We start from the raw sequence: 23,196 nt of genomic DNA on the forward strand, positions 1-23,196 counted from the left end.
GTCACCACAGCTTCCGGGCACAGATGGACAGAGGTAGCCAGAATGGTGCTAAGGTGGCCCAGCCGGGCAAAAGATCGAGCGAGCAATGGAGGATCAGGTAGCTCGCTCACCGGGCTGCCTTGGCACCACTCTGGCTACCTCCGTCCATCCATGCCCAGCAGCTGCAGAGACATCATCAAGATGAAGAGCGAGAGGAGGAATTCTGGGAGTTGAAGTCCACAAGTCTTAAAGCTGTCAAGTTTGAACACCCCTGGGTTTTTTTTCTAAAGGGTTGGGGTGCAAGGGTCTTGTAACTTGACAGCTTTAAGACTTGCGTGCTTCAAATGCCAGAGTTTTCTGAGCTTCTGCTAAGCAAGAGCATTGTTAAGTGAGTTTTGCCACATTTTACAAGTTGGTCATGCCCACCCAGTCACATGACTACCAAGCCACTCCCACTCAGTCACATGGCTGGCAAGCAACTCCCACCAGATCACATGGCTGGCAAGCCACTCCCACCCAGTCACCGGGCCAGCAAGCCACTCCGACAAAGCAGGCCACACCTACAGAAGAGGTTCTAAAAAAAATTGAAACGAACCACTGTTCCACCCTCACCTTTCTAGTGCCCACCAGATTGCAAGCTTCCTTGATTTTTATTTTACTTACGTTACTTCAAAATAAATATATGACATGAAAAGCCTACAAGCAAAGCAAAGTACCAGACTCAAGTATCCCTCATATTCCCAACTGTAACTCCTGATCCCTACAGAAAAAAAAAAGTGCTTTGTGAGGCTATCTGGGCAGAAAACTAATAGCACAGGTAAACTAGGATAGTGAAAATATCCTGAAGGATTGAAAGAATGTTAGGAAACACCCACAATGGGACTGATCTCATTTTGAGAGAGTTCTCCTAATCTGTTTGGTTCAAAGCTAGGGAAATCCCTGCAGTACTCTAGTGTTCTCCTGGAGCTGCTTTTCATTTTTAGAAGTTGGAATAGTATTTTAGGACATATATCTGCCATAAGACAACTTAATGATATTCTTTCAGATATTAAATAACTCGCAAGGCTGACACAAGTATTGAGTAATAATTTTAATTGACAGCTTGTTTTGTTTTCATTCTTAAATAAACAGCTGCTCAAAATCCAAATCAAATAGCTCTTTGACTCTGTTGGCTTTGAACTTGATACTTTTTGTTTTAGTAAAATAAAAACAATACTTTGACCTTCAGAGTTTAAGTTATGTCAACAGAAGCATTTAGCTGTACAATTTTCGGGGGTGGGGGTGGGGGTGGATTCTATTTTCTATATATGTAAGGATAGAAATGTAACCCGAGAAAACACCTCAGACAAGATCCTCCCTAGTTCTCATGAAAATAAAGGGAAGGAAGGAAGGAAGGAAGGGGGTAAGCGTATTGAGACTTGCAAAATGCCACTACCATATACCTACATAAAAGAATCTGTTGGCATGCAGAACATTGGTTTTCTAGGCTGATCTGTCTTTAAGAGCTGAGATCTATAATCAGAATTCTCCTTTCCCTTCCCACACTAAAGACAACTGTTTCCTTTTTACACTTGGAAAGGAGAAGGAACATAGAGAATATGCTAAAGAGAGGATGTTTGGAGGAGGAGCAGCTATGACTGGGTAAGCCTGGCTGCTTCAATTTTACAAAGATGAGCTTAGTTGGCATCAGGGTGTATGTATCTCGTGTATCTCTCTCTCTCTCTGATATAGCCTTTGATATATTAAAACACCCAATTTTTCTTACCTAGATTCTCTATTATAGGTTTCTCCAGCGAACTCATTTTTTCTTAAAATGACACCTAGCCTCTCTCCCCCTCTTCCCCTGCTTTTTTAAAACTCCAAAAGCTAGTAAGGAAGAGCAGAGGCTTCCTAGTTCCCAGTGTGGCTGACACAGGCTCATGCAACCCTCCTGTATCGGTTCTATCTGCTTTAGCACCACCGAAGGTCTCATTATTTCTTCCAGAAGAAGGTTAAAGGGGGGGGGGGACACACAGTATTACAAGTATTTTTGTGCCAAAAAAAATAAAAATATCTAAAGAGCATGGTACTCTGAGCCCATGCTGGGGCTCTGATTCAGCCATGAGTCAGAACAGCAAGCGCTGCTTGCTGCATTAGAATGTAGCCCTGTCGCAGAATCCTTTCCAGTTATTATACAAGCTGACACTAATAGCATGGTCGGATCCAGGGCCATAATTAAAGCCCATACAGATCCTCCCAAGGTAAGTTAAAGGAAGCCACCCATCCTTTATGAATCATGTAATTTTTGGACTTCCCAGATGCATAGTTACCAGGCCAAAGGCTCTCTCATATGTCCTCCATCCAATCTGCATAAGCTACCAAGTACAGAAGTAAGGAAGGGAAGAAAATCCTATATGTTGCTCCCACACAGTTTCACTACAGTTAAAAGCACGGGTGTGTTAATAAGCAGCTAAGATCCTACGGTATTACATTCGCCAAATATCAAAATATAGATTATTTTAAAATCTAAGCAGTGATACCAGGAGGAAAAAAAACCCCAACAACCATTACAATTTAATGTGCTGTAAGATACCAAGAGAGATATTTAATCAGAGCCTCCAGCAGACAATCTCCCTCCTGTGTCACCAGTCCTCTGGTTCTTGAGCGAGCCAAGCAGATTGCAGCATTTGCATATAAGAACTCTCTATTCCAAAGTATCATTTTTTTCATTAGTTTTAGCTTGTCTGACTTTATCTAACAATAATCCTCCAGCCCAGTTTTCTGTTGAGTCTTATCCTCTGTCTCTTTGATTATGATCTACCGAATCTAATACTGGACTCCAACTTCTCTCTGATCACAGCTTATTGAGCTATGAACACAACCCTAGCTTGTGTTTAGCCAGTCTCCTGCCTCTCCTTAATCTGATTAACATTTCTCTGTAATTGACTGGGACCTTTTGGAATTGCCTAACAAAGCTAAGCCCTAGATTTGAAATCAACGCCACAGGAAATAATATATGACCTCCCTTTCCCCCTATTTTCATAACACATATCTAAGACAATGGTGGGTTGCTCTTACCGTTGCAATTGGTACGCTGCTTGTGGTTTGTTTGTGCATGAACCTGATGTGCATTGTGCACGCGCCTGACGTGTGCTGTGCACACATGCACACTCTACTGCCCCTGCGACACCCAGCTGCTTGCTGGAGGTCGCGCAGGCGCCACATGCTGTGTGTGCATGTGCAATTGGCCCGGTTGCTTCAAAAAGAGGTATGGAACGCGGGCAGACGGGTGGGCCAAACGAGCCACTGTACGGTGGTCATGACTCCCGACTACTACCACTACAGCCATACCAGGCCATACTGGCCAGAACCCACCACTGATCTAAGAACTAAAATAGAGAAGGAAATCAATTTCTCCTCACTCACAAGAGGCAAATTAGTGTCTTAAAAAATTATCTACACCTTCCTCCACAATTGGTAAGCTCACTAACATACTCATCTTATTATTCTATTGTGAAGACATAGGCAGACAGCCACATTCTAGCAATTTCCTATGCACATTTTCAAATACAAATCTGGAAATAGCACTGGAAATGTTCCATGTCCTGTACTACCAAAGATTACAAAAATTATGTAATAGCCTACAGCTACTCCCTTCCACCACTTGGATCTTTATTGGCTGATTATGAGAGTATTTTTGTTTTGACCATAGCTATACAGTCCCTGGAAATGGGCTAACATCAATCAAGGCAGCCTCCTCTCGCAGCTAAGAGTAATCGCTACTGCCCCAGACAGAAGTCAGCAACATGACCCCTTACCTTCCACAATAAGCCATACATGCTGTGATTCCTCTTTCTTCCCATTGGTCTCTACTTGGCACCAATATTTTCCAGAATCTGTCCGATCGACAGACTTCAAGCTAGAAAGTTGAAAGGGGAATATAAAATGGTAAATAACACTGTACACAAACAAACGTGTGGATATAAAAACATTCTCAATTCTTTTGTTTTTCCAGAAAATCTAAATTCGTCAGAAGTTGAATAGTGTAGTCTTTTTAGTGTTATTGTTTTCCTCACCCTAGATATTTTAAAAAGGAGGAAAGGAAATGCATCAATGAAATAAATGAAAAAATTTGTTGTGTATGTGCGCCTTCATGTCAGTTTTGACTTTTGGCAACTGTCCAGCCTAGGCTCTGTAGTTTTCTTGGCAAAATTTAAAAAGTAGTTTGTCATTGCTTGATTACGAGGGCTGTGAGAAATTGATTGGCCCAAGATTATCCACTTGGCTGACAGGACTAGAACTCATGGTCTCCTAGTTTCTAGTTTCTGGTCTGATGCCTTAGTTACTACATTAAACTGGATCTCAAAATGAAATCTAGTCAATTTCTATCTCCTCCAACTAGCAGATTCTACCTGGAAGACATTCCCAGACTAGCCATATAGAGTAAAATTGCCATGGGATAAACTTGGGATCATTTTGCAAACAAGATATATTCATTGTCATAGAATTGATCCTGTAGCATTGTAAGCTGCCCAGAGTCACTTTGTGGCTGAGATGGGAAACAAACAAGCAAACAAACACACAAGTTCCCCTTCAGGTAGTTTCACCTAAAAATGTTTCTGAGAATAGATCAGGAAGCAAGAACTATGTTGTAGAACAGCCTTCCCTAACACAGCTTCCAAGTGTTGACTATCCTGGCCAAAAATTATGGGACCCCAAAACATCTGGAAGACATCTGGTGGGGGGAAATTTCTCTAGAAACAAAAACACTGCAATGAATCAAGTGGAAGGAAGATTGTTTTTTTTCTCCAAAAGGGTTTAGGAAAATTGGCACCAATGGAAGATAAGTAATAATCTAGGATTACTACCCACATGAATTAACTGTGCAATTCCTGTCTGAAGATTTTGAGAGAGTTAAATCATTCACTGATTCCAGGAAGTCTGATGCTGCCAAACCATTCAGCCCTAAACCTGAAGTTTGGAAATATGCAGAGAGAGCAAATGTGTTTGTTTTACAAGAGTGAAGAGCACACATGTTTCTTCATAAAAGAAATTACTTAAGGATCTGTGATTTTTTTGACCTTACTCAGCATAGCTCAAATTTAATAAGCCTCCTAACAAATTAATCATTTTCTTATCAGTAAGAAAGGGAAATATTATAATGCCTTTGGGAGTATAACTCATTTCACTGGGATGTGGTACAGCCATGGATGCCCTTAGGAGAGGCAAGGCGGGTGAGGCAAGGCAATAAATGATGAAGCATGCATGATGATGTCATCATGCAAACACTGTGACTTATATACTTGCCTCAGATATCAGGTAAATAATAACAACATTTAGGAAACATTTCCCTGGCATCCCTTCAATTTGTTGTACAAGCTATTAGGGGAGACATCTTAAAAACTTCATCCAAGAGAGATATTCTACCCCCAGCTATTAATTCACATGGTAATATATATTATCTTTTCTCTAGGAGCTCAAGTTGATTTCCATGGGAAGCTGCCTTCATTTTACCCCTGCCACAATAACCCAGTAAAGTAGGCTGCACGAAGAGAAAGTGAGTGGTCAAAAAAATGTGCCAGAATTTTCATGACTGAGGAGGGATTTGGACCTGAATCTTCCCAGCCATAGTTCAATGCCCGATCCACCACTCATCACTAGTTTTTAAAATTATCAAAGTTTCAGCTAGTGACAGTGTTCAGCTTTGTTGATAACACTTATTCCGTACATGAAGACAGGAAGTCTACTTTCATATTTAGATTTCTCTGTTAATTTGCTGCCTGCCTTGACCTGTCCATCAAAGTTGACTTCTCCTTCCATACAATATTATTCAACCAACACAACATGAAGTCTCCAATGCAGACTTTCGTTAGGGTTGCCTGAGGTGCAAACATTAACGCTTGTCACTGTAGAACATTGAAATATTAATTTCCTGCAAACACTGAGATATCAATTTCATTATAGAAGCACAATAAAATTTCACGGGCTCTGCTGACAATTTACAAATTTCCAGAAACTATTTATTCAGAAGGCCTTGAAGGCGTTATTTGCAGATAGCTTCTTCTCAAGTACGTCTGGCAAAAGCACCATGAAAACAGGTTCAACTTTTTAAATAGACATACACAGAAGCACAATAAGCATATTTTCTACGTCAACTGACTGAAGCATGCTTGGGTTAAAGTAAATGATGGAGTAAACACTCTGGAACATTTCTTGCGGGAGATGACTAAGGCTTGGTTTGTATGACACATCTTCTCTCAGCAGAACTCAGATTTGATCTAGGAAGTACAGGCTGAATTAAATTATCTCCTTTTAATCAAAGTCAAGGTGAAAAGAATGTGAAGGGGGGAAAACAATGTCAAGGAAATGTTTAATTATATCTCAAAAACTAACCATCTAGTTTTGTTGCAGAGTTTATGGGAACAAAAAAAAAAGAGTATAGAGCTTTCTTTATCTTCGAAAGCTATCATTAACAATGCTGGAAACAAAAGCAACCAGAGGGGAGAAAGCTCACTCTGGATAAAATGACAACTACAGATTCAGCAGAAAACTGTGGGGACTAATACAATGTTGGCTGCTAGTTCTCTTTAATGCCAATCTTAGAGATGAAAGGAAAGGACAGTTTTTTTCTGGATTCCTTAGCTAGTAAAGCTAAGAGGTTGGGAATGGACTATTCCATGTCAATTTGCGTTCTTGCACTGGAATATGCAAGAACGCAAGTATCCCTGTTACTTATAAAAATGACCCCTTTTTTATGTATGAATCCAGGATATAGAAAACAAGACCCCTAGTTTTTTTTTTTTTTAAAAAACCCACTACCAGATACACACAGTAAGTAGCAGCACCTACCAACTGGTCTGGGTTAGGCTGGTTAGAACTGCTAGAAAGACAGCTGTGTTTAGACAAACTGGGAAATTAAAAAGTAGCCCCCGAGAAGGGCATATAAAGCTGCATTTCTACTGTCGCCAAGAAAACTGCATCTATATATATCCACCTTTATCTTTATTTTCAGGTATTTGCAAAATATATTCTGCTTCCAGTGATTGCAATAGTTTCTGCACAGGAACAAATGTGGTACAGGATAAGTTGCTTGGCACCCACCAAACCTTCTACCTTATCCAAACATTTTTGTTCCTTCCTTTCTTAAATTCCTGCAAGTGCCATCAAGAAATTCTAATCGATGAAACGATGTGTGGTACAAAAAAGAAAAAGATTGTGTGGTTGAGAGAGAGAGAGAAAGATGGTACCATGCAGCTTTATCAGTTGGATGTATAGTTGGACCTATTTCAAGTGGGCTTTTTAAGACCAGGTTGCAAAAATAGTTTTCCTTAGGCCAGAGATGAATAAAATCCACTTTTTGTGGCTCCAAGGGTATCTGCAATGTGTGCATGTGTGTATGCGTGTGTGTGTGTGTGTGCGTGTGTCTGTTGTAAAAGTCATAATGGCAGTAACAACCATGCAATCAAAGCTCTGTGGGTTGTAGCTATCATCTTGACTTCTCTGATATCTCCACATGGATGCCCAGTATGTCCCTGGAGTACAGTAATTTTGAAGAACAGTAACACCATTTACCATTATCTTGCTACAGGCGCAAATCCCCTAAAATAAGCTTAACAAACCAACAAAAAGCCAAGAGGCTTTCCTCTCCTACAACAAAGGAAGAAATTGAAAATCCATCCACTTAGCCTTCTCACCACACTTTACGGTAGTATTGTCCCTCCAAAATGCAGTCCCTAAATAGCTCCCCACTTTTGCCTACAGAAAATCATTCTCCCTCAGGCTGAGGTGGTAATATGGGAGATGTGGGCTGGGGCAATTATATTGAACTTGTTCAGCACGTTTAGGATTTGTTATAAGGATTGCTACTAAGTAACAAACGTAGATTTCAGTATTACCGGCATGTAGAAATGTTATAAATCATTAGCAACGAAAATGGGGAAAGAACTGGAAAGCATGAAAATTTTAGATCCGTGTTTCTCAACCTCAGCAACTTCAAGATGCGCCGAGTTCAACTTCCAGAATTTTCCACACTGAATGGGAAAGTCTGCCCATCTTAAGAGTTCCAAAGGTTGAGAAACACTGGCTTAGACTCAGCAGATATTAAGCAAATAAAGAATAAATCCAGGAAACAAATTGCCCAGTTGGATATTTTGTCCTTTGGCTTAACCTAAATTATTTCATGGGGCTACTGGGAAAATAAATAAGGGGGGACAAGAGAATCACAAATGCCCTTCCCCCCCAAAAAAAATTCCACAGAAAAGGACACAATAAACTAATCTTTAATATTCGCATTCATCATACATTGATCTAGCCTATCCTGTTATATATGTCATTCTTACCTGAGGAAGCCTATCCAGTGTTCTTCATTTACTGGAATGTACACCTGGTCTATACCCTGCACCACAGCTCCATCTTTGATCCACAGCATCTCTGGTTCTTCCATTCCCTCCAGGCTGCAGTTGAGCTTCACTGGCTGCCCCTGGGACACGGTCAGTTTGATTGGCATTCCAACCCCTTTTGCTTCTGGAAAGAAGAAAGGAACCTCCCGCCCATCCGTGCTCCCAGGTAGGGGAGCAAGGAGGTTGGGAGTACAGCAGATCAATCAAGGTTTCTGATCTGTAGGGTGATACAGTCAAAGAACTAAATGCACAACCGCTTCAATGCACCTCATCTGAAGCTTTTTATATATGTATTGGGATAATTACAGGATACGAGCACTGAATTTCCAGTTAGGAAATGGCAAAGGAGAATAAAACTATGCAGGACAATGTGCTAATTTGGAAATCAGCAGGGTGAAGCCCAGTAGCAATTTTTCAGCAGTACAGGCAGATGAATTAGGTAGCCTTGCAACACTGCAGAGTTAATGCTTTTGAAAGAATTATTCTCAGAACAATAGTACAATTCCACCAAAATTCCCTCTGGAGGCTTTTTGATTCCCAGGTAATATTCATTACTTTAAAGAAAGCACAGCTTTGAACTATTTCTATGGGGAGTAAAAGGAAATCATTCACATAGGGAGTCATTCAGCTCACAGCTTCTCTTAATTGCAAAAGCTTCTGAACTATGTGAAAACTCTATGGATGGAAAAGCATGGTTGAATGCTTAGCCCTGAAAGGAAAACAACCACTTTCAGAACATCTCTCTCTCTCTCTCTCTCCCTCTCCCTCTCTCTCCCTCTCTCTCCCTCCCTCTCTCTCTCCTTTTCTCTTCCCCTTTCCTTGATGTGTGGTGCAGAATTAGTTGAACCAGTAGCCAGGCAACCCCCAAACTCAAGATAGATGCCAAATGCTGATCTCATCTCTCTTTTGGAAAGGTGTCACTAATTCATTTGCAGATTGTGATGTTTCTCCATTTATAGAATAAATGTATTCTTCAGGATATGTTTCAGGGCCACCAGACACATTTAATGTCAGTGGAGGAGACCATGAAGATTTTTTAACAGACCAGATAGTCTGAAGTATAGCATATTCAGCATTGGTAGAAAAGATGACGATATACTGCAAGGAAGAAAATAAACTAGACAATAACTAAGCTTCAAGAAGAAGAGATTTCAGCCACTAGACCAGCAATGGAGAACCTTTTTTGGCTCGCGTGCCATAAGTGGGGGGAGTGCAGGGGGGTCGTGTGTGGGCGTGCCACACCCATAATGCAATGTGCGACACACACCCCAGCGTGCATGCGTGCATAACAGCCGCGACCCCCCCATTTTTTGCATGCTTTTTTCGTCCTCCCCAGGCTCCAGAGGCTTTATAGGAGCCTGGGGAGGGCAAAAACAGCCTCCCCCCGCCCCCGGAGGCCCTCAGGAGGCTTCAGGAGCTTCCCGGAAGCCTCCAGAGCACAAAACCTGGCCCTGCGGGCAAACCGGAAGTTCAGGAATGGACTTAAAGTTTGCTTGTAGGGCCGGTTTAAGTCCTCCGGAGCCTTCAGGGGGCTTCCGGAGGCCTCTGAAGGATGAAAAACAACCCTATAAGCAAACCGGTTTGTCCGTTGGTCCGATTTTAGTCCTCCGGAGCCTTCAGGGAAGCCTCAGGAAGGCCCCTGAAGGCTCTGGAGGGCTTAAACCAGCCCTACAAGCAAACCGGAAGTGACTTCCGGTTTGCTCATAGGGTTGTTTTTCATCCTCCAGAGCTTTCAGGGAAGCCTCCGGAAGGCCCCTGAAGGCTCCGGAGAACTTAAACCGGGCCTACGAGCAAACCATAAGTCCATTCCCGAATGTCCGATTTGCCCATAGGGCCGGGGGGGGTTGCGCTCCGGAAGCTTCAGGGAAGCTCCTGAAGCCTCCGGGGGGAGCAGGGGAGGCTGTTTTCACCGTCCCCAGGCTCTTGATCTTGGGGAGGGTGAAAAATGGCCTCAAAAAAAAGGCTAAAGTCAGCTGGCCAGCGCACACATGTGTGCTGGCCAGCTGACAGGGCAACACCTCATGTGCCCTGACAAATGGCTCCATGTGCCACCTGTGGCACGCGTACGATAGGTTCACCATCCTAGCACTAGACTATTGCCCATCAGTATTATTACATTCTTGGTAGCTTTATATTATCTTGGTTACTTTTGGAACAATTTTATATAACTGAGCAATATTAATCTTTTTAGATATTTCACACGTGCTAATGGCAAAATATAGCATAATAAATAATAATAATAATAATAATAACAACTACTACTACTACAATTACTACAATAACAACAACAGAAAAATTGCTGCAGGCCGTGAAAATGGAGAACATTATAAAAACAACAGAAACAAAGGCAGAATATAAGGAAAAACAGCTGGATGACAGATTAAATAGATGGAAAACCAAAGCTTTGCATGGACAACACTTGAAAAACATTGAAGGAAAACGTGCTGACAACCTTACATGGGCATGGCTTACGATAGGAACAATCAAGAAAGAAATGGAAGGTCTGATACTGGCTGCTCAAGAACAAGCACTACAAACTAATGACATGAAAGCATAGATACAAAACTCCACCGACAATCCAAACTACCGACTTTGCAACGACAAAGTCAAAACTGTTTCACATTTAATATGTGAATGCAGCAAAATTGCACAAACTGATTACATAGCTAGACATGACCAAGTTGCTAAATTAATCCACTGGTCATTATGTAAAAAATACGATTTACCTGTATCTGAAATTCATGGGAACATAAAGTGGAAAAAGTTATTGAAAATGAGAAGGTGAAGATCTTGTGGGACTTTCGAATATAGACGGATCATCATTTGGAACACAACACGCCAGATATCACAGTTGTCGAATGATAAGGAGAAAGAAACATTAGAACCCTCTAAAGAGCCGCAGTGGCACAGTGGTTAAGAGCACATTACTGCAGGCTACTTCTGCTGATCACCGGCTGTCAGCAGTTTGGCAGATCGAATCTCACCAGGCTCAAGGTTGACTTAGCCTTCCATCCTTCTGAAGTGGGTAAAATGAGGACCCAGATTGTTGGGGGCAATAGGATGACGCTGTAAACAGCTTAGAGAGGGCTGTAAAAGCACTGTGAAGTGGTATATAAGTTTAAGTGCTAGTGCCATTGCTGTTCACACAATAGGTAGAGTCCTGTCTCTAATAACTACTGGTAGGTAGTGTTAGTCCTGCAAAAAAGTGATAAAATATGGCTATTTGTTAATTATATATTTTGCTATTGATTAATTATATCTGTCTTCTTGCCTTATCTCAAGAATCCTAAAGAAGAAGAGATTTAAAAACATCTCCATAGCAAGTAGATTGATTTCCAAATGACAAGCTTAGCATCTTTAACCCCTGAGCCTTCAGGCTCCATTCAGTTCTTAATGGGATTTTAAAAAAAAGGAAAACAAACAGGACTACTCATAGACTAAAAAGTATTTCATGGTCAACTCACTTAGCGACATATGCCAACAAACAAACACGCATTTTAGTCTACCTATTGCTTCTCTTGGTGAAAACAGCTGTAACAATTATTCTCCTTTCCTACATCAAAGCCAAAGCACACAGTGCAAAATGTGAGAACTGAACTTGCGTTTCACTGATCTCTTAAAAAGCAGACACTACATCTGTCCAGCATATTAATAATGCATCTCTACAAAATATTCATCTACCAATGATAAACTAGGAATTTCCCTAATTGAGGCACAATATTGACTGACGATGTACACCATGCTAAGCTATGATTTACTTTAAAAAATAAAACACAAATAGTTCTATTCATGTAAATTCATGTAATATGCTTAAGCCCCGTTGAAGATAGTCGTCGTGCGAGGAGTTTAACTATATGATGTGCAGAAAAGGGCTTTCTCTGAAGTAGCTCCTGGATTGTACAAAACAACCTTAGGAAATATGTACTTCCATTCTCCTGCTATTTAAGAAATAAATATTTATGGAGTCCTTGCTGCTCTCTGAGGTTGGTTGTTGCTTGTTTCATTACTCAACTAGTAACATCATCAATACAAGTCACATCAATAGTAGTAACTAGTAACATCTAGCAATAGTAGTAGCTACTAGTAAGTAGTACTAGTAATATCATCAATACAAGTCAATGTAGGGATTGCTGCCTCTTAGTAGTAGATTGCCCAACCAGTTTTGTTTTGTTGTTATATTTTTATTGAAAGTTTTACAACAAGCATAAAAGCTAACACAAATTAATAAAAGGCAAGAGCAGAAAAGAGAGACAAGAAAAACAAAGATTAACATGAAGAAAGAATAGAAAGAAAAAGAAGATTCCAATTTCCTTTTCAGCAAATATAAGTACAATTACAACGTTACTTCTTATTCTATGATTACAAAAGAAAACTCACTCTTACCCATCTTTTTTAATCATTGAAACCAGAAACCAGATTTATATACCACTTCATAATGCCGAGAGACTTATAGAGTCAGCATATTTTCCCCAGCAATCTGGGTCCTCATTTTACTGACCTGGGAAGGATGGAAGGCTGAGAAAACCTTGAGCTAGTCAGGATTGAACTCCTGGCTGTGGGCAGAGTTAGCCTGCAATATGCATTCTAATCACTGCACCAAATAACAAATCATAACTGCATTTTGTTCTCATTTTTATGTAAAAAAGTTTCTAAAAGGTTACAAGTCAACCATAAATATAAGTGTTGTTCCTTCTCTAATCAAATGTGTTACCGTAATTTAACTATCACCACTAGTTCCACCATCTTCAACCAACCATTCCTCCATTGTGGGTATCATTGAACTTTTCCACTTTTGAGCATACAATAATTTTATTCAGTTGTCATACAGTATATAAAAACAAAGTTCCATTACTTTTTCTAGTTGCTTGTCCATTAATATCAAAAGAAAAGACTCTGGTTTCAACTATACAGTATCTAACCTTTCAAAACTGAATTAATGTATCTATTTCTACCCATTTTTAAAGGTTTTTATTTTACATGTCCACCAGGCATGATAAAATGTCCCTTCATAATGTTCACATTTCCAGCAAAGATTTGAAGTACGTTTTTATATTTTAGACAATGTCTTTGGTGACAAATACCTATGATGACTCATTTTATAAACATTCTCTTTAATACTAGAGCATAATGTAAATTTTAATCCTTTCAATCACATATTTTCTATTGATCTATCTGCATATTAGAGCCTATCTTTTACCCATTTTATTATCCATTATTTCGCTTATTCTTCTTTAATATTTTAGCAATTGTTTATGCATTTTAGCAATAACTTGTTCATCATTAGCATATAATTCTATTCCAAACTTGCTTTCTCTTTTCAAAATCATAAAGTCTTTTATCCACTTTAAACTTTTCTGTTAATTGTTCATAAGAAAATCATTAATAAGAGCATCCTTCCATTATCAAGTATTCTTTTGATTTCATTTTATAATCTCCTTGAGAGAAATTCTAACACATTGTAATAAGTTAACTATTTATGTTTACTTGCTGCTTCTCTTCTATAAACTGTTTCTTGCACTGTAAACCGCAAACGTGTTTTCAAGAAGACTCTACATTTAAATTTATTCCATACTCTAAGAATAGCTTGCCTGAGATAAAGACTTTTGAAATCTACATTTATGTGAATGCCACTCAAATTTCAAATCGTGACCTTCTAAAATCTAATAACCTATTTCTTAACAACACCCACTTTTCATTCAAATCAAACAGCAGGATGCAAAATATAGTTTAAAAATCTGGTAGGCCCAAATTTCCTTTTTCCTTCACATCTTGTAATACCTTATATTTAACTCTTGTTTTTTATCCTTGCCATACAAATTTAGATATATACTTCTGCCATTGTTTAAATGCTATGTCAGCTGTCACAACAGGTATCGTCTGAAACAAAAATAACATTCTAGATAAAATATTCATCTGAGTCACAGAAATTCTATCTAACAATGACAATTGCAACTGATCCCATCTTAACATGTCTTTTTGACTTCATTAACTTAACAGAGTTATTTGGAAATAATGTAAAATCTGTATTTGTCATAGTTATACTGAATATTTTACCTTCTTCTCAATCTTAAAAACTGTTTTATTTCTCAATTCTATTTGATCTTGTATCTTCATATTTTCTGTAAATATTTCTGTCTTCTGTGTATTAATCTTGAAATCTACTAGTCACCAAAAATTTTTTAATTTACTTTTAATTTACTCAATCTCTTTTAAGGAGTGTGCCAAAACTAAATCATCTGCAAATGTTTCTGCAACCACTCATCATATGTTTTAGCCTCCAGCCTCCTAATCATCATTGTTGCTCTTCTCTGTACTCTTTCCAGAGTCTCAGCATCATATTTTGTATTGCTATAATCAAAACTGGATGCAGTACTCCAAATGTGATTTTACCAAAGCAGCATAAAGCAATACTAACATTTAATGTAATTCAGTGGTGGCTTTCCATTATTTTTACTACCGATTTGCTTGTGCACATGCATGCGGTTGCGCGCATGCGCAGAAGCTTCTGGGCAGGTGGGTGCTGCCTCCCGCCGTCGCCATTACCAGTTCACCCAATCTGGACCAAACCGGGAGCAACCTACCTCTGATGTAATTTTGATACTATTCTTCTATTGATGTAACCTAGGACTATATTGACTTTCTTTGGCAGTGCAGCACACTGCTGGATCATACTTAAGTGGTTGTCTACTAGGATTCCTAGATCCCTCTCAGAGTTACTGTTGTTGAGCCATTCTATATCTGTGCCTTTCATTTTTCTTGCCTAACTGTGAAACTTTACTTTTCTCCCCACTGAACTGCATTTTGGTAGAAAGGGCCCAGTGTTCAAGTCTGTCAAGATCCTTCTGGTTCTTGAACCTATCTTCTAAAGTATTGGCTATTCCCCTCATATTGGTGTCATTTGCAAATTTATAAATTTTATAAACTTATATAAATTTGTCTTCTACATTCGTATCTTCCAAAATTAAAAAAAATCTAATTCAAATTATCAAAAGTGACATGATTTAAGAAAATGCTTGCCCTGCCAATATTGATGGTTGTTTTCTCCTTGGTAAGAGTATGTTTTTATTAAACAAATTTACATGGTCATTGATCACCCAATTCAAACATGGTGACTCGGAGTGACTTACAATATTTAAAGTTCATTGTATACAAAAAAAACCCCACTCCCCTTTGATTAGAGTATTGTTTTCTGTTTGATTGTTTTGGCTGGTGTTAATCCTTGCTCATTTGGGTGTTGGCTGCTGGAGTGTTCTCCAGTTCCTCTCCAGCAGTCAACACCCAAAAAAGGACCAACCAAGGAGAAATCAATCCCCCCCCACCTAAAATGGAAGGACAAGCTAATGTATATAAACAGGGAGCAATCACCATACTCACTAGCGCTGATGATGTTACCTAGTTGGGTAATGAAATATCTACAAGCAAAGTTCAGAGAACACCAAGGACTCAACCCTGAGGTACAATACATATATACTCTTCTACGGGAAGTAATAATCTCTTCCATCAAGCATTTAGTTAAACATTTCTATTTAACCAATATTGAAATTTTAGCTTAATCAATATTAACTGTTTTGTCTAGCTCTTATTGGTTTGTTTATATTTGAATTTGATTTTTTTCCCAGATGTAAGACACTTTGATTACCAAATAGATTGAAAGTTAGTGTATAAGAGGGAGGGAGGGAGGAAGGGATAAACTACATTATAGCTAAGGGCAATGTGTCAGCAGCAACATATCTAGCAGCAACATATACAGAACATACTGTCAAAAATTTCCAACTACAGAACATTTTTGCTGAAGTTCTAATATCAGGGCATGCTACAAAGTTTAGCACAGACTACATAGTAAGATTTGGTGAAGAGCCTTTTTAATTATGATACCTGAGTCTCAGATTGCTTTCTGCAGGGATGTGCACTAAGCAACCATGTTGTAGTTCTTCTAGTGGAAAATTGACTTTTTATTTTCTCACTCTTTTTCAACCATAAAATCTTTAAGGAACTTTAAAATGTTTTGTACTAATCTCCGGCTATAGTTGTTTTATATTGCAGCCAGTTTTGCTCTTTTTTTTTTCAGTTCATATTTGTATTTTATGTCTTATATTGTTTTATGTTATTTTGCTATAGTATTGGAAATTGCTTAAAGTATATTGGTATGCAATATAAATACATTACATAAAAATAAAGAAAACCATACTTGTGGAACTAAGGAATCTCTGCAGAATAAAAGCATTTTGTTCTATTATGGATTTCTACTGGATTGACAGCCAGTAAAACCAATGGTTCCCATGTCATTTTCTAGGTAATGTTTTCTTTGTTGTTCATTTAATTTAAATAAATTGCTAAGAGCAGTGAAGCTGGCAAAATATACTACGTTTAGACACAGCACTTTTTTGTAGCTGGGCTAAGGAATTAATCACACACTCAGAAACATGATCTAAGCCCTTATTATTTAATTCAACAAATGAGATTAAATTACGTGTGTTTGTGCATATGGGCATGTGGCAGAAAACATCCTCCCTCTCCTTTTGAAGCAATAAATTTTCTGCTAGTCGCCCTATGACCATGCCATAGATACAAAAAGTGGGCTTTATTTCATGACATTCATGAAATAAAGGCAATATTTTGCAATAGCAAAACTGCTCAGCTTTTCAGTAATCCACTTGCTAAAGTAGACAATCATGAACAAATAAAGCTATCCTTGCAGACAACTTCAGATTTATCATGTCACCATACTTGCCATAATCTTTAGTAAGCAAAATACATTTCACATTTGAAGGAGAGCCCTGCACAAATAATGAAAGAAAGGAAGGAAGGAAGGAAGGAAGGAAGGAAGGAAGGAAGGAAGAAAGAAAGAAAGAAAGAAAGAAAGAAAGAAAGAAAGAAAGAAAGAAAGAAAGAAAGAATAAAAAATAAGGTACAGCATATTTTTGGCTTTTGATTGTGGGAAATGAATAACCATTTAAGGCATAAGTAATTCCGGAAAAATCGTAGGGTAGGTATATATTTTCTATGGAAAAGCACAGCATTCATTCACATGCATACATGTATGCACACATAACTGTTGCTTAACTGAAGCATGGTCAATAATGTATCATAACAATGTAATGGTTATAGAAATAAGAAGCTCAGTTAGCAATAGCTTAACAATTATTTTGCATTCAAGGCACACCTTGACCTTTAATTCTATACCTTTATTAAACAAATAAAAGCTGCCTAAACAGTTGGGTGTGGGTATGAGAAAAACACAAAAGATGTTGCACAACACTATGAACTCCCTACCCCTCTTCCTATTGGTCTAATCACCACTATTCTCTTTCAAATTACCATTCTTTTTGGAATATAAGACGCACTGGAGTATAAGACGCACCAAGGTTTTGAAGAGGCAATTTTTTTAAAAAAGTAAGTAGGTAGATAGATGGATAGAGAGGGAGAGAAATACAGTAGGTAGGTAGGGAGAAAGAGAGAATAGTTAGGTTGGTAGGTTGGTAAGTAGGTAGATAAAGAGGGAGAGATTGAGAGAAATAGAGAGAGAGAAATACAGTAGGTAGATAGGAAGAGTGTGTGTGTGTGTAGGTAGGGAGAGGGATACAGAGAGAAATTGAAAGAGAGAAATACGGTAGGTAGGGAGAGAGAGTAGGTAGGTAGGTAGGTAGATACATAGAGGGAGAGAGAGAGGGAGAGAGGAAGAAATACAGTAGGTAGGTAGAGAGAGAGAGAGAGAGAGTAGGTAGGTAGGTAGGTAGGTAGGTAGGTAGGTAGGTAGGTAGGTAGTCCTTCGGAATTGGGCAGCATATAAATTTTATAAATAAAATAAATAAATAGGTAGATAAAGGGATAGAGAGAGAGAGAGAGAAAGAGAAAGAGAGAAAGAGAGAAATACAGTTGGTAGGTAGGGAGAGAGAGTAGGTAAGTAGATAGATAGAGGGATAGAGAGAGAGGAGGGGAGGGAAAAATACAGTAGGTAGGTAGGGAGAGAGAGAGAGAGTAGGTAGGTAGGTAAATAAAGGGATATAGAGAGAAAGAGAGAGAGAGAGAAATACAGTAGGTAGGTAGGGAGAGAGAGTGAGTGTAGGTAGGTAGGTAGGTAGAGGGATAGAGAGAGAGAAATAAAGAGAGAGAGAGAGAGAGAAATACAGTAGATAGGTAGGGAGAGAGAGAGAGTAGGTAGATAGAGGGAGAGAGAGAGAAATACAGAAGGTAGATAGGGAGAGAGAGAGTAGGTAGGTAGGTAGATGTTTCCAGGTGTATTTATCCATGTGCTGGAGAAGGGAATAGCTGACAATCTACAGCACCTAACTTTGTTCCTGCTGGCACAGCACTTGATCAATGTAATTCTCATCAATCAGTTAAAGAGCTTTCCAAAAGGGAAAAAAAAGTTTTTGCACTATGCACACCTCCCCAAAACGGCCTGTTTTTTTGCAAAAATGGGCCCGTTTTTTTTTCAAATAAAAAGCATGAATAGCCTTGGGGAGCTTGCAGAGTGTTCCTGTGGGGGGGGGGGCAAAAAACGGCCCGTTTTTCCAAAAATGGGCCTATTTTCTGTCAAAAAAACTGCATGCATAGCCTTATGGAGGCTTATAGAGTTCTGCTGGGGGCTGGGGGGACAAAAAAAACCGGCCCATTTTTTGTTTATTTCTGCCCTCCTCAGCCCCCTCAGGTGCTCTCTGAAAGCCTTCATAAGGCTATGCACAGCCATTTTGGTGAAGGGGCGGGGTTCAGGAGGCAAAATAATGCTGTACTCGATGTATAAGACGCACCCAGATTTTCAGCCTCTTTTTTGAGGAAAAAAGGTGCATCTTATACTCTGAAAAATATGGTAGGCAAGAAATTTCAGTTTACTTTTGCAGCTATCAGCTAGGTGTAACAATTAACTACCAAGTCCAGCTATCAGCTAGGTGTAACAATTAACTACCAAGTCCTTCTAGATGTATTTGCAGTGTAGCATATTAACTTTCTGCTTTGGCAAACATTCTTTACTACTGGCATTGGGATTCTTAAGAGGGAAAAAAGGAAACGGAAGTGGATGTCTATCAGAGGAATATTCCTCTAATTCCTATTGTATTAGTTGCCAGATATATAAGACTGCAATGTAGGTTTGCTTGAATTTGGAACAGGCACCTGATCAGCCTGCTTGTATAGAGTTTTTGCTAATCTCACACATTATCAATGGCAACTAAAACTGATGGACACTTCCTGGTCCAAAGTTTGCATAGCTCAAGTTCTTACATTTAGAGGAATTTCAAAAACCTCAGCATTTTCAACATGCTCTCATAGTGACTCTAATTAGTCTTCCTTCCTTCCTTCCTTCCTTCCTTCCTTCCTTCCTTCCTTCCTTCCTTCCTTCCTTCCTTCCTTCCTTCTCTTTTCTATCATGTATATCCCGCCTTTATTATTTTTATAGATTACTCAAGTCAGGAAATACATACAATGTTTAGTTTAGTTTTAGTTTTATTAACATTTGTATGCCCCCTACTCCCTTGGGACTCTGGGCGGCTCACAACAAGACAAAAAACATATATAAAAATTAAAAAAGAATGCTCCTTCCTCCTCCAATTTTCCATATAGCAACCCTGTAAGGAAGCTTATTCTGACAGAGAATGACTGGACCAAAATCACCCAGTCAGCTTTCATTCTAAGGTGGGACTAGAACTCACAGACTCCTAGTTTCTATCCCCATGCCTTAACCACTATACAGATTGTACTACTCAAAAGAGGTGCAACAGAGGACTATAGTTGCAGAGTCTATAGATATAGAAGGATCTGCATGCTTTCCAGATACTATGATCTGAGTCTGCAAGTAAGATAAGATCTACATTAATTCTCAAAAACATTTTTCCAGAAGAAAATATCCAGGATCGTTTCTGACCCACAAACCTAAATTATGTCAAAGAATCATCATTACTGTTTTTCTTTGAGATTGATTGTTTTTTTTATTCTATCTATTTATATCCACTTATTTTCTACCCACAGATTATTTTGACTCAATACTGACATCAGCCTTCATTCAGTCAGTCACACTAACCAGCTAACTTTGGAAATTGGTAACAGATGGATCCCACATGGAATTATTAGTTTATGACCCAGTGACAACATTTATGGTTCCAAACTACAATAATTCACCAATAGAGTAGGAGGGTGAGTTATTACAATAATAGAGCCAGTCCATAAATAAATGACTTCCAAATTGTAACCTGTTCTGAGTTAGAAAACAAAATACCATGTTTTCCCGAAAATAAGCACTTGGGGAGGTCTTATTATTTTTGAGGTGCAGAAGGTGGCGAGCGTGGTCATCCCATGGCTGCTGCTGTGTTGCAATATTTTGGGGGAGGACTTATTTTCGGGGGAGGGCTTATTTTAGCACATGCGCTCAAAAGTCCAATTGAGCTTATTATCCGGGGAGCTCTTATTTTAGAAGAAACAGGTATTAATTTCAAGAATTTTATAAATGTTACTAATTCATTGGAAAATCAATTTATGTGTGCATTTGTGACATTTCAGTAGGGATCTTGATAGAACATTATTTCTATCAGTATTTCACAAAAGCATTAATGAGGTGATGTACAGACATATTTATTCAAATTCTACAAAACATTATCAGTGGTATATTTATTACCATTTGTAGAAGAAGTAAACAGTTTTTTTAACCTCCTGTCTTTCCATAAAAATGAATGCTTGGGATAAAGTCACAGAGAGAAAAAGGATACCCTTATGTTCAAGAGCTGTAGCCAATATTCAATTATGGAAATATAAATAGAGCTGCCAAAGACCTCAAATATATTTATGATGTTGACGCAATAAAGAAATACTAAAATAGCCAATGATTCTCCTTCTAATATATATTTTTCTGCCTGAGATATAACACCAAAGCATGCTTGCAACCTTTCATGGACCTTAGCCAGCCATAGTCCTGAAGTCATCATTATTTTGGTACATGGACAGAAAACTCCACAAGTATCTTTCCTTTCTGTCATACCAGCAGAAGAGAAACTTACAATAAAAAACAAATCACTGCCCTTTTATCATCCACAACTTCATCTACCTGGGACAGCTGCCTGAGGAATCTATGGCATTCCAGATGTTAATGAATTACAAATCTTAACAGTCCTAGACATCCTGGCGACTGATGCAACAATTGGAATTACTGTTCCAAACTACTGGAGAGTCACAAATTACCTATCCTAACCTGATGATAGAGCCTGGTTTTAAAGGCAAAACCTTTAAATATATTTCATGCTAAATATCTGCGTATGAGTATTCTCATAGAGTGTGACTTTTTTAACCTTCAAGTGTACTAATCCAACAAATCCTCACTTAAAACCTCTACAAAGATAATGAGGCCATACTGCAGGGACCAACTTACTGGACATTCCATTTAGAACTGGACCAATTCATCCAATTAGGAAGCCTTTAATGGGAAGGATCTCCACCTCAGTGAAGTTCTAACTCTACCAAGGACTCTCCAAATAATGTTACAGAGAAGATTGGGAAAGCAGGCAATGGAGTGGAATGGAAGAGTCAAATTCCTGGCATACAAAACTATTGGTTCAACTTGACAGGGTACAAAGATGGGCATGAACTCACCATCATCTACCAAATAATCATAAAAACAAAAAACAACACCAAAAAAAATATAAACCATGAAATACAGTTTTCTTAATGTTTGTCATTTGTTTCAGCTCCAATGAGGAAAGATGCAGGCCAGTCTCACAGCACTGGGAATAGATGGGAAGGTCGTTGTAACTACTGCACTTACACCTGGGCAGCAGGGAAACCTTCTCTTCTCCTGGAAGTCCCTTCGGAGGAAGAAGAAAACTATCAATGGGAGTTTACTCTACTTGGGTTTGTTTATTTTTTATTTTTCTTTAAAAAAAGGGACATCGGGACAGGAGTGCCGGAAAGGGAAAGGCTCCCACTCCAAAGCAGCCCCAGCTCTGGTTGTGCCGCTTCATCTACTCGGTTGCAGAACAGAAGTGACCCATAGCCCAACAATGTCCCAAAGGTGCTTTTTCAAGAGGCAACTGGACTTTCTGGTTTGTCTTTGAAGAGCAATCGCTTGTCATCCAGGAAGCTTCTTCAGCTCAGAAGCTTCTTGGGTGAGAAGCGAAACGTCTTCAAAGACAAATCAGAAAGTCCAGTTGCCTCTTGAAAAAGCACCTTTGGGACAACTATGACCTGGATGACTGAGAATCTCCATAGCCATAGCCCAACAAGAAACTCGGAGCTGGAGCGCACCCACTTGGGAAATGTAAAATCAAGCGGGCGGGAGAGCGTTAAAGGGGGAAAATCAAGCCGAGAGTCGGCTGCCGTCCCCCTGGCCGAGAGGGAACTCGCAGGAACGGAATCTCCTTACCTGTTACAGCCCTGAAGTCCCGCGAAAACAGAGCCCATAGTGCCGGCAACAGCAACAGGAGTCCCCGCATCTGCATAGTCTGCTTCATCTCCATCTCTTCCCCCTCATCATCTTTATCACCATCCTCCTTGCGACCTCCAAAGCGCTTGCCTCGCGTCGGACCCCAAAATTCAAAGTCGGGGAGGAAAGGAAGGGGAGGGAAAGGGGGAAAGGGAGAACGGGCGGGCAGCAAAGCAAAAAGGAAGCGGGGAGGAAAGGAAGAGGAAAACCAACGACGCCCCTTCCTTGAAAGAAAAGGTCCGCGCCCCCTCGATCTGGGCGCGAAGAGGAGCTCGGCGCCCACGCGATCGCGCCCGGCAAGCCAGGAACAGAAGAAGCGGCTGGAGATGGCAGCGCCAGGCACCCCACCAGCGCTGGCTCGGCCGGTGGCTCTGTTCCCTTTCCCTGAGCTTGCGATCACCAAGTCGGGAAGGTCCCCCCCTGCCGGCCTCCCTC

At 39.5% G+C, this 23,196-nt stretch overlaps 1 protein-coding gene across 3 annotated transcripts in view; it reads right to left on the reverse strand.

Annotated features, from left to right (window-relative positions):
- The window catches only part of TYRO3 (TYRO3 protein tyrosine kinase), a 77,922-nt gene extending 54,726 nt beyond the window's left edge, over nucleotides 1-23,196 (reverse strand). Inside the window, exons 1-4 of one of the 3 annotated variants that reach the window (XM_087722337.1) lie at nucleotides 22,702-22,786; nucleotides 22,105-22,144; nucleotides 8,298-8,481; nucleotides 3,777-3,877 (exon numbers count right to left, since the gene is read on the reverse strand). In XM_087722337.1, the coding sequence (XP_087578463.1) occupies nucleotides 3,777-3,877; nucleotides 8,298-8,464 (268 nt within the window). In that variant the 5' untranslated portion in view covers nucleotides 8,465-8,481; nucleotides 22,105-22,144; nucleotides 22,702-22,786. Of the gene's footprint in view, nucleotides 1-3,776; nucleotides 3,878-8,297; nucleotides 8,482-22,104; nucleotides 22,145-22,701 lie in introns of all 3 variants that reach the window. The other 2 variants (XM_087722330.1, XM_087722345.1) reach the window with 2 other exon arrangements.

Source organism: Thamnophis sirtalis, unplaced genomic scaffold, assembly GCF_051295495.1.
Source record: "Thamnophis sirtalis isolate CommonGarterSnake01/CBP01778 unplaced genomic scaffold, rThaSir2_p1.2 scaffold_1, whole genome shotgun sequence".
Taxonomy (NCBI): domain Eukaryota; kingdom Metazoa; phylum Chordata; class Lepidosauria; order Squamata; family Natricidae; genus Thamnophis; species Thamnophis sirtalis.